The following is a 13,548-nucleotide window of genomic DNA, read 5'->3' on the forward strand; positions in this document are numbered from 1 at the left end:
ACAGTTCTTCATCTGGGGGTCTCCACCAATCTACCAGGAGGCAGGCAGGCTTGGTGAGCAAAGTTAGACAAACACAGCACAACAGTTGCCATCAGGAAGCCCACACTCCCCTTGCCCTCAAGTCGATCCCAACAATGACCCTACAGGGCAGTCTCACGACTCCTTAAGGCCTCCAAGGAAGCAGACCACCACGTCTTCCTCCCACACGGAAGCTGGGGACTTCAAATCACCAACCTCTGGGTTAGCAGCCAAGGGCTTAACCACTGCGCCACCAGGACATCTGGATTCCTGCTTAGTTGTTAAGTGCCTTTGAGTTGATCCTGATTCACAGTGATCCTCTATAGGGTTTCTGAGGAGTGGCTGGTGAGCTTGAACCACTGACCTTGCGGTTCAAACCGACCTTAAGGTCCAGTGCTTATCTTATGGCTCCACACCACAGGTACTATATATGTATTATATTGTATTGTATTGTATTGTATGAGTATCTGGTGTGGCTCTGTAGGATCAGCACTGGACTGTGAACATCAAACTTGGCAGTTCAAACCCACCAGCTGCTCCTTGGAAACCCAATACGGGGTCGCTATAAGTCAAAATCGACTCAACAGCACTTAACAACAACATACATTATATATATTGTTGTTAATGTTAAGTGCCGTCAAGTAGGTTCTGACTCATAACGACCCCGTATAGAGTTTCTGAGAACTGGTTGGTGGGTTTGAACCGCCAACCTTGCTGTGAGCAGTCCAGTGCTTATCCTGCACTAGTGAATGTGAATTGCTCTGTGAAATTCTGCATTAAGGAGCCAGTTTGGGTTTAACTGAGAATTTCCCAAACTGGTTTATTGGGACAGGAATAGGGGTGATGACTGAGCAAATGACAAAAACCTAGGGGAATGGCACACAGTTTGCCACCCCATGTACATGTGGAAAAATGTTGAAATGTCTTATCATCTAGATTTCTGTCACAATTTAAAAAAACTACACGGCACCCAGTTAGGTGTGAGTTTCAGATAAACAATGATTAATTGCAACATAAAAACCTCCTCTGTCTGCCTCTCCCTCCCCGACACCCAGCCCCAAAGCCTCCACCAGCCAAGAAGGCTGACCCTTATTTCCCAGCATGCTTTTCCAAATGTTGCTCAGATGATGCTCTATGACCTCCCGACCCCACTGCTCCCCAGAGACCACCCTTCACCCCTGGCCATGGCCTAACTACTTTGGGCTCTGCTTATACCAGCTGACTTCTCTCCTGAATTTCTGGGTGCACTGCTGTGCTGGGCACTCAAAGATGTCAGAGAAATCATGTTGCCAGAAAACCAAAGGCAGAGAAGGCAACCGCTGTAACTTGTCTTGTAGGTCCTAAAACTGAAAGAATGCAGGACTCAGGATAAAAGAAGGGTGTACTCCCAAGTATGTGTCACCGATAGGCGTTCTAACCCCCTCCCCCTCAGTCCTTCCCAGCATGGTTACTGGGTAAACACAGAGAGCCCAGCTACACATGAATTTCAGATCAGTGAAGAGTGTAAGTTCCATTAGGCACTTTAATGGTACAGTGATTAAGCACTGCGCTGTGAACCAAAAGGTAAGCTGTTTGAACTCACCAACCGCTCCACAGGAGCAAGATGAGGCCCCTGGGAAACCCTGTGGGGCAGTTCTGCTCTGTCCTCTAAGATTGCTGTAAGCAAGAATAGACAGGCAAGAGCAAAAACATGGCAGACAGGTGATGGCTGGAGCAGACGCAGGGATGAGAAACACAGGAAGCTGGCCAGCTGGACATCTCCAGCCCTCCTGTTTCGGCTGCCCTGGGGGACTCCACTTCCCTCTATGACTCGATATCGGAGTCCTTAAGAACAAGTTTGCTGATGAGAGTAAACCCAAGAAAACCAAAGCCTTCGCCAGTGAGTAGCTTGTGCTGTCTGGCAACCCCATGTGTTACAGAGGAGATTGTTGGCCACTATCTTTAAAGGGAGCAGTTCTTCAAGGATTTCTTCTTGGGAGCCATTGGGTGTGTTTGAACTGCCAGCCTTTTGGTTAACAACCCCTTGCATGGTCTCCCTGCTGCCAACTCACCGTGGTCCTCAAAGACAGAGCACACCTGCTTCATATTGTTTCTATGGTTGTAAATATTTATGGAATCAGATTGTCTCATCTTTCTTCCGCAAAGCACTTGGTGGGTTCTAGTCACCCACCTTTTCATTAGCATCCCGATGGTCAACCCGCTGTACCACTGGAGCTCCTGGACCTTGGTCACAGCACCTAGTATTTACTGAGGACTTTCTTGGGTCGGGCCTTTTCTGCTGTTGTTTTCTCTGTCTTCCTCTCCTGCTCTCCCCTTCGCTCCAGCCTCACTGGCCACTTTGCTGCTCCTGGAAAATGCCAGGCAGCCTCCTGCCTCAGGATCTTTGCACTTGCAACTCTTGATGCTTCTCCCCCTCCCTCACCCCCACCTTCCTTCAATACTTTCCTGGCTCACGCCTTCATCCCCACTCCCATCTTCGCTCAAACGTCTCTTCCTTGGAGACTTTGCCCACTGTCCTTTTCCTCGGAAGCACTTCTCGCTGTGTGACGGTATCAACATTTGACTTCTTTGCTTCTTGGCTGTCCTCCCCTGAAGAATGTAACTTCCAGGAGGGTCAGAATCCCTTGTGTTTTGTTAAGTGCTAAATCCTAGCACCTGGTACTTGTGGCCAAGGTTTGTAAAATGACTGAACTCTCCAAACTTTTCCTTACACAGACCTCATCACCCCATTTTACGGGTGAGGGGAGTGAGGGTCAGTCTGTGCAGGCTTGGTACCAAAGCAGCGTGTCTGGTGGTGGGTGGGTTGCCATGGGGTCTGGGTGGTCAGTTTCTTCTCTGGAGGGTCGTGGTCTGGTTGGGGATGAGAAATGCTCTCAGTGTCCTGGGTCTTAGTGACTGCCTTTGTCTCTGTTTCCTCAGGATGCGACGCTGAGACTGTCCCCGTCCCTGATGGCCCTAGCAGTGACCCAGTGGAAGGACACCCTTTCCGCCCCCCATCACACTCCATCTCCGCCGTCTTTGATGAAGACAAGCCCATCGCCAGCAGCGGCACATACAACCTAGACTTTGACAACATTGAGCTGGTGGACAATTTCCAGACCCCGGAACCCCGCTGCTCAGACCCCAAGGATCAGGAATGCAAAGTGAATGGGCGGAGAAAGTCCACAGACTCTGTCCCAGTCTGTAAGTCCACCTTATCCCGCTCGCTCAGCCTGCAGGCGGGTGACTTTGATGGTGCTTCCTGCTTGGGCAGTCCCGAGGCTACAGCACTCACCACCGATGCACACGGTTCAGGCTCAAACAGTGCTTCTAGTACCCTTAAACGAACTAAAAAACCGAGGCTGCCTTCCCTAAAAAAGAAACAGACCACTAAGAAACCCACAGAAACCCCCCCAGTGAGGGAGACACAACAGGAACCAGCCGAAGAGAGTCTCATCCCCCGCGAAGAGGATCCCGCATCCGAGACAAACACGGAGCCAGCCAAGGTGGAAGATTCTGGGACAGCCTTAGCGGAGGAGAGTCCCCTAGAAACTGCTGCTGTGCCCCAAGCTGCCTGCCCCCTGGACTCAGAAAGTGCTGAGGGGGCCGTCCCCCAAGCTTTGGGAGGCGGCAGAGTCCAGAACTCACCCCCGGTTGGAAGGAAAGCATTGTCTTCTGCTGCAGCCCCCGAGGCTGTGGAGGTGACCCCATCAGACAGTGGGGGACAGGAAGACTCCCCAGCCACAGGGCTCCCTGTGAGGTTGGAGTTTGACTATTCGGAGGACAAGGGTGGTTGGGACAACGAGCAGGGAACTCCCCCTCCTATCAAAAAGATAGGCAAAAAGCCAGTTGCCAAAATGCCCCTAAGGAGGCCAAAGATGAAAAAAACACCTGAGAAACTCAGCAACACTCCTGCCTCACCTACCAGGTCCCCTGCTGAGCCCAATGACATCCCCATTGCAAAAGGTACCTACACCTTTGATATTGACAAGTGGGATGACCCCAACTTTAACCCTTTTTCTTCCACTTCAAAAATGCAGGAATCTCCCAAACTGCCCCAACAATCCTACAGCTTTGACCCCAACACCTGTGACGAGTCCACTGATCCCTTTAAGACATCCTCTAAGACCCCTAGCTCACCTTCTAAGTCCCCAGCCTCCTTTGAGATCCCGGCCAGTGCCATGGACGCCAATGGAGTGGAAGGGGATGGGCTCAACAAGCCCGCCAAGAAAAAGAAGACGCCCCTCAAGACGTAAGTTCAGGGGTGGAGTTGGTGAGGACCGGAGGCGGGTGTACGTTGGCTGTGATTCTTGGTCACATACCTGGATAAGCTTCAGCTGTTCTCACGTCTTTGCCCGTTCGCTGTCGCGCCCCCTATGTCTGTGGCCCTCTCAACAGGCAGGCCTCTCTGCCACAGCGGTGGCATTTTCCCTTAATATGCCTCTGTCATCTAGAAGCCTTCATCTCCTGCCTTAGTGAGTCAGTGGTTCAAAGCTTTACTGACGTTCAGCTACAAGGGCATCCAGGAGCTCTCTTAGAAAGAAAACAGTCTTTTGAAGACCTGGTTAACCTCCCTATTGACGACTTCACCTTTCGCCCTGCTTGACATGTGACTTGATATTTGAAGTGGCCTGTTGTTGTTAAGTGCCGTGCCGTTGAGTCAATTCTGGCTTAAAGCGACTCTGTATAGGGTTTCTGAGGAGCAACAGGTGAGTGTGAGCTGTCTACCTTTCGGTTCAAACTGACCTCGCAGTCCAGCTCATTAACCCACAGTGCCACACCAGGACTCATCGAAGTGGCCTGGAACCTTTAAAAATATTATTAATTTTTGTGATATTTGCTTCTGCCTGAGATGGAGTCATGGTGTAGTGCTGAGGGTTAATGAGCTGGACTGCAAAATCAGTTTGAACTGCAAGGTCAACAGTTCAAGCTCACCGGCTGATGCTCCTCGGAAACCCTGTACAAGATCACTGTGAGTTGGAGCTGACTCAACAGCCCTAACGTTAGTGAGCTTTTAGCCCAGGAGGCAAGGACGCCAGGCTCCATGAGTGAGGGATTCCTCCCTGAACCCCAGTCAGCCCATGAGCACGACCCATTTTTGTCCCCACCCCTTTTGTAGCCATCTTACAGGTCAGAGTTGAGAGACAACAATGGAACCCAAACTGGAGAAGCAATGCTGACAGCCTCAGGAGGACCCTCACCCTAAATGCCTCTGTTACCCACACACTTACTTGCCAGTTTGTTGTTGTTGTTAAGTGCCGTTGAGTCGATTCCAACCCATAGTGATCCTGTATAGGTTTCCAAGGAGTAGTGGGTGAGCTTGAACCGCCAACCTTGCAGTTCAAACAGCTTTGCAGTCTGGCGCATTAACCCACAGCACCACACCAGGACTCCTACTTGCCAGTTGTTGTTGTTGTTAAGTGCCGTCCAGTCGATTCTGACCCATAGCAACCCTGTATTGGGTTTCCAAGGAGCAGCTGGTGAGCTTGAACCGCTGACCTTGCTATTCAAATGGCTTTGCAGTCTGACGCATTAACCCACAGCACCACACAGATCATCCTTAATCCGTGCTTTTGCCCAGGCTTTCAGAATTCACTTGAACTTGAGGGTTGCAGGGCCATGCTTTGAACTCTGCACCGAGCTTGGAGACTTCCTCCTTGCTCTTCTACACCAAGTTCACTAGATCTCAGCTGCTGGCCCCAAGTAACGTGAGCTGTTTATGTCCCATTCTGAGCTGCCCCAAGCATTGCACACCTGATGAGGACGGACACTTCCAAAGAAGACTTTGGCTGTGAGTCAGTTTGTCTGGGAGGGAGGCAGTCCTAGTCCTGATAAATAATGAGGGCTTCTTTGAGATCATCTTCCCCATCAGACTCTTCTTAGAGGTGCCATAGAATCTGTGTTGGAAGCTTTATTGTAAGTTTCAAATAGGAGAAATCTGAAATGCATAGTCCACAAAGCCATCTGCTCTTATCTTAAAGGCGTTCTTGTGACACGATGGTTAATCGCTCAGCTGCTAACTAAAAGGCTTCCGTAAAGATGACAGCCTAGGAAGCCTTTTGGGGCAGTTCTGCTCTTGTCACATGAGATTTCCATGAGCCAGACTAGAATCGACTTTACAGCCCTCAACAACAACAATGGTTTTTAAATGAAAGCCAACTGAAGCCCCCACCTCCTCCTGGTGTATTCTTCCCCCATCCATGTTCACGTTTGACTGATGAGCTAACAGATGTCAGGGAGGCAAATCCATCTTACAGTCCCATCTCAAGTGCACATGGAGGTCTTTCTACAGTGGGTGAGAAAACCCCTGGGGGACCTACCATTGGAGCCCCGAGAGGAAAGTCTTCGCAGACAACCCTCCCCGCAGACTGCGCTGTTGCGCACACTCCCTGCAAACCCCCAGAGATGCCTGGGGTACCCTAACCCATGAATAACCACTTGTTTGCAGAGTTGCCTTTTTTGTCAGTTCCTTCTGTCTGTCTCTCTTTTTCTTTGTCTTCCTGTCTTAGGATGGTTGAAGATGTGATGTCTGTGTGTTCTCTGTTGTAAGTACATTTAATGGAATCTGCCTTTTATGTCAAACATGCTTTTCCTACCTTTGGTTATCCCCCTGCCTCCCCCCACCCCCTCAAGCTTTTTATTGGCTCCCTGTGGCTGCTTCTTACATATTTCTGTGACGGGGCAGGGCGTGATGGGGCACGGGGCTTCATACCCCGTACATCATGATTAGCATTGAGTGAAACTGCTTGGCTGTAAAAACGTGATTGTCCAACATCTGTCTGCTTGTCAGGAATGGAGTTTTTTTCCCCCCTTTCCTATTGGATGTCTTCATCTGAAACTCATGTATATATATATATGTATGTATGTGGTGTATGTGTGTGTGTATATATATATACACACACATACATATACACATATATATGTATATGTATGTATATTTTTAATTGCTCATCCCATTCTTTTATGGCATATATATATATATAAATTATTTTTGTATATGTATGTATGTTTTTACATATATATATGTATGCATATTTTTAACTGCTCATCCCATTCTTTTACAGTTCATTGGGCTCACAGTAGTACTGTGACTTCACAGTAAAAGAATCATCCAGTCCAGCCTCAGGCAGTGACCACTGTGGCTTGCTCTTGGGCTGTTCCAAATTGCAGCCTGAAACAGAGTCCCTTCAGTGTGGCCCATGTTGTTGGAAGTGGGGCACATGGCTATTGGAGCCCTCATCCTTGTCCCAGGGGCCTGACTGGGAACCACCATGCCTCATCTGCCATGTGTGTGGTGCTTTGTGGGCATCAGTGAGACCAAGCTCTGTGTCTCCCTTGGCCAGGAGGGGTCTTGTGGGCAACCCCCATGGGTAGGGTTGCATCTTTCTGTCTCTCTTCTGCCCAAGGGCTTTTTTAAAAAAAGCATTTTAGAGACATTACTAACTCTAAATGTACATTATATATTTATACACATGAATAAGTATACGACTCAAGCTGTGTTTTTACGGCAAAGGGCCATCAATGTGAACATTACAATTTCTAGTATGTTTTTCATGACTAAATGCCATTGTTGGAACATCCTGTTAGAGAAATCACGTGGAAGGAACTCAAGGACCACAGTGTAAAGCAGTGTGTAGACAAAGCCTTGCTGGCACTCCAGAGGGGCAAGAAGGTGTCTTCTGAAGCTGTGCACACGTCTCCTCAATTCACTGATGGGGACTGTATGAAGGAGATGCCAAAAACTTGGAGCAAAATGGAATTAAAAGATAACGGAAATTTTTTTCACAAACCTTTTGAAGACCCCTTGTTGCTGGAAGTTATCCCTTCCTTCTGGGAATTTGCCATTCCCTCCTTTAGGACCCCTTCAGAAGTCTGATCTCCCAGCCCTTTGCTTGCCCGCCCCCAGCTGTTTATATGAAAGAGAAAGGAAAGGAGACAATTCTCACCTTTGTCTGTTGACCCTGGTCAGGAAAAGACATTCGAAACCACCTGGTCTCCTGTGCTACCTGTGTTCACAATCCCACCTAGAAGTCTAGAGTCAGGCCTCTCTGAAGCCTTAACAAAGTCCTCTAAGAATATTCTGTTTCTCACCAGGGTTTTCTCAGTGGCATTCATGAACTGCCGTGTCGTTTGCCCATCTATAAATCAGATACTGCAAATTGATGTCATGGGCCTAGGTCTCTCGGCCCCCACCCAACCCTTAACTTGAGTTGGTTCAGACATTCCTTGACAAATCCAGATAAATGAATCCACTCATCCAGAATTTACTTTTTTAAAAGTAAGAACATCTGGTTACGTTTAGCTTCATTTTCTAGGTCAGTTCTCTAAAATGGCGTCATTTGAAAGGCTTCCAGCTCGATTCTTCTTCCCTTTGGGGGTAAAATAATATCTGTTCACACGTCAGACTGCCTTGTGGGCAAGGACATGGTTTGGTTGGTGCTAGGATGGTGGGTAGACCAGGGGATCACAGGGCAGCAGCGGCCTCGGCTTCAGTCGGCCCTGTGTTGTGTTGCTTTGACGTTTTCTCGACCTCTGTTTGTTGTGTTTACATTTTCCATTTTGTTTCCAGTGACACATTTAGGGTGAAAAAGTCGCCAAAACGGTCTCCTCTCTCTGACCCACCTTCTCAGGTATCATGTTCTTTGCACTTTATGATTTCGGGGTGTCCCCAGGGAGAAATTGGAGGTTAACACTGCTGTGTCTTGGTTCCCACTAACAAGCCCAGCTCTCCTGTCTGCAAATTGCAGACACACTTCTGAGACCCTCTTTTCACGTCCTTCCCTCGGCTTTTGCAGGACATTGCTCTGACCTCTTCACTCAGGGGAGGAGCAGAATGTGTCCCAAGGAGTAGAAGAAAGTCAGGAAAATGCTCGTTGGATGTTATGGAAACCAGTCTGGTCTATTCTGGCCAATTAATCTGCTAAGAATGATATAAATATCATGTTGAGAAAGTGTATATTGAGACAAACAAATGGAGAATGAGAAAACAAAAGGAAAACTGTGTGCAGAGCTGAGGTTGGGTGTGGGCGATCACAGTGGAAGTGGGGACGTGGGGAACCCTTCCCCTGAACTATGATCTGGGGCTCTTTATTTGTATGTGGGTCCCCATCTCCCTCTTAGTAGTTTTTCTACCAAATCCAGACCATTTATACTGCGCTGTCTTCAGATAAGGAAGGCCCTCCTCAAGCATGTAGGCCAAGACATCCAGATCATCAAATAAGCAACCGCTGTGTTCCCCCACTCCAAGGAAGCCAGCATGGGCTAGCCTGGGCGGGGGCTATGGATCCAGGAGCCCTGTGCTAGGAGATGGAAGCTTGGGTCCCAATCTCAGCTCTTACCTTCTCACATCTGGGCTCCTAGCCTCCCTTTCCTCAGCTCCCCTCAAGGCCAGGTGAAGGACTGTAGTAAGAGATCCTGGGGATATTGACACACATGCCATCTCCATACCATCAGTAAGCAGAATACAGATGTTGTTGTTGTGAAGTGCCGCTGAGTTGGTTCCAACTCATAGCAACCCTGTATAGGAGCAGCTGGTGAGCTTGAACCTCTGTCCTTGCAGTTCAAATGGCTTTTCAGTGTGGCACATTAACCCACAGCACCACACCAGGACTCCACAGTGGTGGTAGTAATAAAAAAATCCCCAAGTCAGTATTTCCTTCCTTTTCTCAAAGTGAATAAGAGAGAATGTGTCAAAGAATCAGGACATAAAACCCTTATTTTCTTTTATACCCATGCATCTCCCTCCCCCTGAACCGAAGAAAAAGGAATTGATAAGAGAGAATTTGTTCCCTTGAGGGACTATTGAGGACGAGGAGAACATGAATGGATATATGACCCACCACGACCTCTCCATGAGAATGGGTCTGGATTCTGGGGTGGGTGGGCTTCTGACAGGGAGATGGGGGTCAGGAGAGACTGCTTCTTCCCCTTTCCATGCAGGACCCCACTCCAGCGGTGACCCCAGAAAGCCCACCAGTGATCTCAGCGGTGGTCCACGCAACTGATGAGGAGAAGCTGGCGGTCACCAGCCAGAAGTGGGCATGCATGACTGTGGACTTGGAGGCAGATAAGCAGGACTACCCACAGCCCTCGGACCTGTCCACCTTTGTCAACGAGACCAAGTTCAGTTCACCCACGGAGGGTAAGCAACTCGTTGGCCAGCTGGAACCCCAGCCTGCCCTGGAGAGCAGTGTCTCTAGGGAGCAGAAGGCCAGGAGAGACACTCCCAAGCCAGGTAACCCTGTTCTCACTGCTGTTACCCAAAGCACAAGAAGCTAAGGCTGCCTTTTAGAACCCTGCGAGCTGAGCCCACGCCCTGCTTACAGCCCTCACAGCCCCCTCTAGTAACAGGGCTTGGCCACTCACTTGAGCTTTGCTTGTTCCTTCTTGTCGGTGTGGCTTACATTCCTTTGTGTTTTGAAAATTAGAGCTCCAAGGGAACACCATTCAATTTAGATTTTCAATGTAGGTCAAGCCACCTGGGGGGGTCTCTTGGTAAGCCTTATTGTTGAGATCAGGGTTCACTGTAGGCTCAGTAATGAGGGTGTTTGTCTTTCCTCTGGAATGAGTCCCCAAGGTTTTGAGGATTTCATCTATTTCATCCTTTTTCTTAGCATTGATTCGGTTTCAGTTCTCTGGTCTCTGTATTTCCTTTCTTGTTTGGGAAGCCATTAAGAGTGCAGCTAGATAAAGAGGATAGAGAGAAACACTGTAAACTGATGATATATGGAGGGGATAATAATCAGTGTAATGAAACAAGCTATATGAATGGTTGAATGTGAAGCTGATGATGTGCCCTGTAAACTTTCACTCAATCCAAAATAAAAACATTTAATAAAAAAAAAAAAGAGTGCAGCTAGAGCCCTCCTTAGGAGGTGTTAGTCCGTCTTCCCTCATTCAGTGGTATTCAGTGTTCCCATACACACAGTAGTAGGGAAACAGGAAGTACACACAGTAGTAGGGAAGCAGAAAGTATACACAGCTGCTAACCAAAAGGTTGGAAGTTCAAGCCCACCCAGTAGCTCCACGGGAGAAAGACCTGGCATCGGCTTCTGTGAACATCACAACCAAGATCACCGCCATAGTCAAAAAGTGGAAACACCCTAATGCCCACCACCAGATGAACAGATGAGTAAAATGCGGTCTAGCTAACCAGTGGAACAGTAACTCTGCCAACTGGAGAAATGAAGTCTTGATACGTGCTACTTCTATATGGAGGGAGCTGGAAGAGACATTCGGCTGAGTGGGATAAGCCCACCACCAAGGGACAAATATTACATGGCCTCACAAGAAAAGGCTATAGAGCCCATTGTTTATTAGTGGTTGGTAGCGTAGTGGTTATAAATCGGGCTGCGAACCAGAGGTCAGCAGTTCGAAACTACCAGCTGTTCCATGGGAGAAAGTGAGGCTTTCTGCTCCTGTAAAGATTTACAGCCTCAGAAACCCTGTACAGGGTCGCTATGAGTCGGTTCTGACTCCACGGCACATAACCACCACCACCACCAATGTGGAGCAGGGTGGGGTGGGAGGAGTTTGTATATGGCGCACTGAGTTTTGATTTATGGTGATAGCTGAAGCTGTTTTTGTGCCATCAAACACTGCAGTGGAGAAATTGGTTTCTTGATTTTGGAGGTTTAGAGTCATGGTTTCATGGGACATCCAGCTAATTGCCCTAATAATATTGCAGTGCATCGGTTCCACCTCTTAGTTCATTGTACAGTGCCTAGGGTCTTTACAGCTTGCTGATGGTCATCCAAAGGACAACCATTGGTCTCCATTCTCCTAGAACAACAAGGGAAGAAGGAGAAGACTGTGGAATGTGTGCTAATTGCCTCCAGGGATAACTGGGAGGGTGCCCAGGTGCCACTACTGAACATTTTGATCAAATGTTCTGTAGAAGAATTCTGATCAAAATAGAGGAAGATGCAAAACAGACTTTCAAATTCTCATGGACTCCAGATTGAAACCACTACCCTGAGATACTCTTTAAACCTAAACCTAAATTACCCTCGTAGTCTTCTTAAAAACCAAACAATAGTTTACTTTGGCTAATAATAAATCTCTGCCTCAATCATTATGCTCTTTAAGAACTGTCTATATGTGATCAAAATGACAACAGCAGCTCAGACGATTAGGTAGGAACCTTGTTGTTGTTGTTGTTAAGCGCCTTCGAGTCAGTTCTGACCCATAGTGACCCTGTATAGGGTTTCCGAGGACTTTGAACTGCCGACTTTGAGGTTCAAATGGACTTTTCAGTCCAGCGCATTAGCTCACAGCACCACACCAGGAGGCACTGAATTTATGGTATTGGGGAGGAAGAACTCAGAAAAGCCGAGTTAGACTTGTTCCACATCCTGAAGATGATAATCGGTACCGCTAAGGTACACATGTAGAAACTGGTGTCTCTTTTCCTGTGTATATTCTCCACAACAGCAAAAGAAATATGTTTTAAAGCAACAATCAAAACTCCTTGGGACAGTTCCACTCTGTCCCATGGGGTCACTTATGAGTCAGAATTTATTTGATAGCATCCAACAACATTATATGTATACAGGCCACTCACTAGGTCCATGTCATATCTGGCAATTGTTTGTTTTCTACAAAAATCCAACACATTGGTAAATAAAGTACGCTTGGAACAAAGCTCTGTTAGGCCTGTCTCCTGAGAAAATAATTGTGGCCGTTTGGGAAGTTACGATGGTAATTACAACTGACGGGTGATCCAAAACGCTGCTTCGGAAGAGTTGCAGTTTTATGAGGTGCTCTTCCAGTCCCCGGATGCCTCCTGGTCCCCTCCAGCCCCCATGTGAAACTGGATACAGACCCTCCTTCCTGTGTGTGACCTTAACGAGGCCAAGTTCAGCAACAGCAGGGACGCACCCAGGGTTGCTGGAGTCAGATGGAGTGTTTCTTACACTAAAGTCACAAACTGCAGAAAACCGGCAACATCGAGCTAGGAATGATAATACCATGCGTTACTATGATAATAATAGGAAAGTGGGCGCTGTCGATGGCTGGATGTGCACTCTTGAGCTAGGTGCTCCGCGGTGTTTTCCACACTCTTTCTTTCCATCCTCTGGCTCAGTAGAGAGGATGTCTCCAGTTCCACCCACTAGAAATGAGGCTTCGAGCCTTGCAGTTCATGCCCAGTGCCATGTGGCTAATCTACAAGAACCAGATCTGTCAGTCTAACTCTACCAGATGTCCGACAGCCACCCTTCTGCCCAATTGGTGTTTACATGGACACCAGACAGGCTTCATTTCCTCATCTGTAAATTGAGACTTGGCTCTGGACTAAAAGCCACAAGGTCGGCAGTTTGAACCCACCAATCACCCCACAAAGATTTTACAGCCTCGGAAACCCCATACAGGGTCAGTGTGAGTCGGAAGCAAATCAACGGCACTTAACAACAACAACAAAGTGTGACTGTTGAGGCCAATCAACGCTTCTCACCCTGGATCCACCAAAGCAGAGAGAAAGAGCTTCAAGTTGTCGTTAGTATTTCAAAACATAAGGAGCTCTGGTAGCGTAGTGGTTACGAATCGGGCTGC

At 48.0% G+C, this 13,548-nt stretch overlaps 1 protein-coding gene across 2 annotated transcripts in view; it reads left to right on the forward strand.

The window, feature by feature from the left end:
- The window catches only part of TACC2 (transforming, acidic coiled-coil containing protein 2), an 81,218-nt gene that overhangs the window by 37,797 nt on the left and 29,873 nt on the right, over positions 1 to 13,548 (forward strand). For both annotated transcript variants that reach the window (XM_006831420.1, XM_006831421.1), the window contains exons 3-5: positions 2,938 to 4,249; positions 8,567 to 8,627; positions 9,937 to 10,138. In XM_006831420.1, coding sequence (XP_006831483.1) covers positions 2,938 to 4,249; positions 8,567 to 8,627; positions 9,937 to 10,138 — 1,575 coding nt within the window. The remainder of the gene's footprint in view (positions 1 to 2,937; positions 4,250 to 8,566; positions 8,628 to 9,936; positions 10,139 to 13,548) is intronic.

The sequence above is a fragment of the Chrysochloris asiatica genome, unplaced genomic scaffold (assembly GCF_000296735.1).
Source record: "Chrysochloris asiatica unplaced genomic scaffold, ChrAsi1.0 scaffold00003, whole genome shotgun sequence".
Classification (NCBI taxonomy): Eukaryota; Metazoa; Chordata; class Mammalia; order Afrosoricida; family Chrysochloridae; genus Chrysochloris; species Chrysochloris asiatica.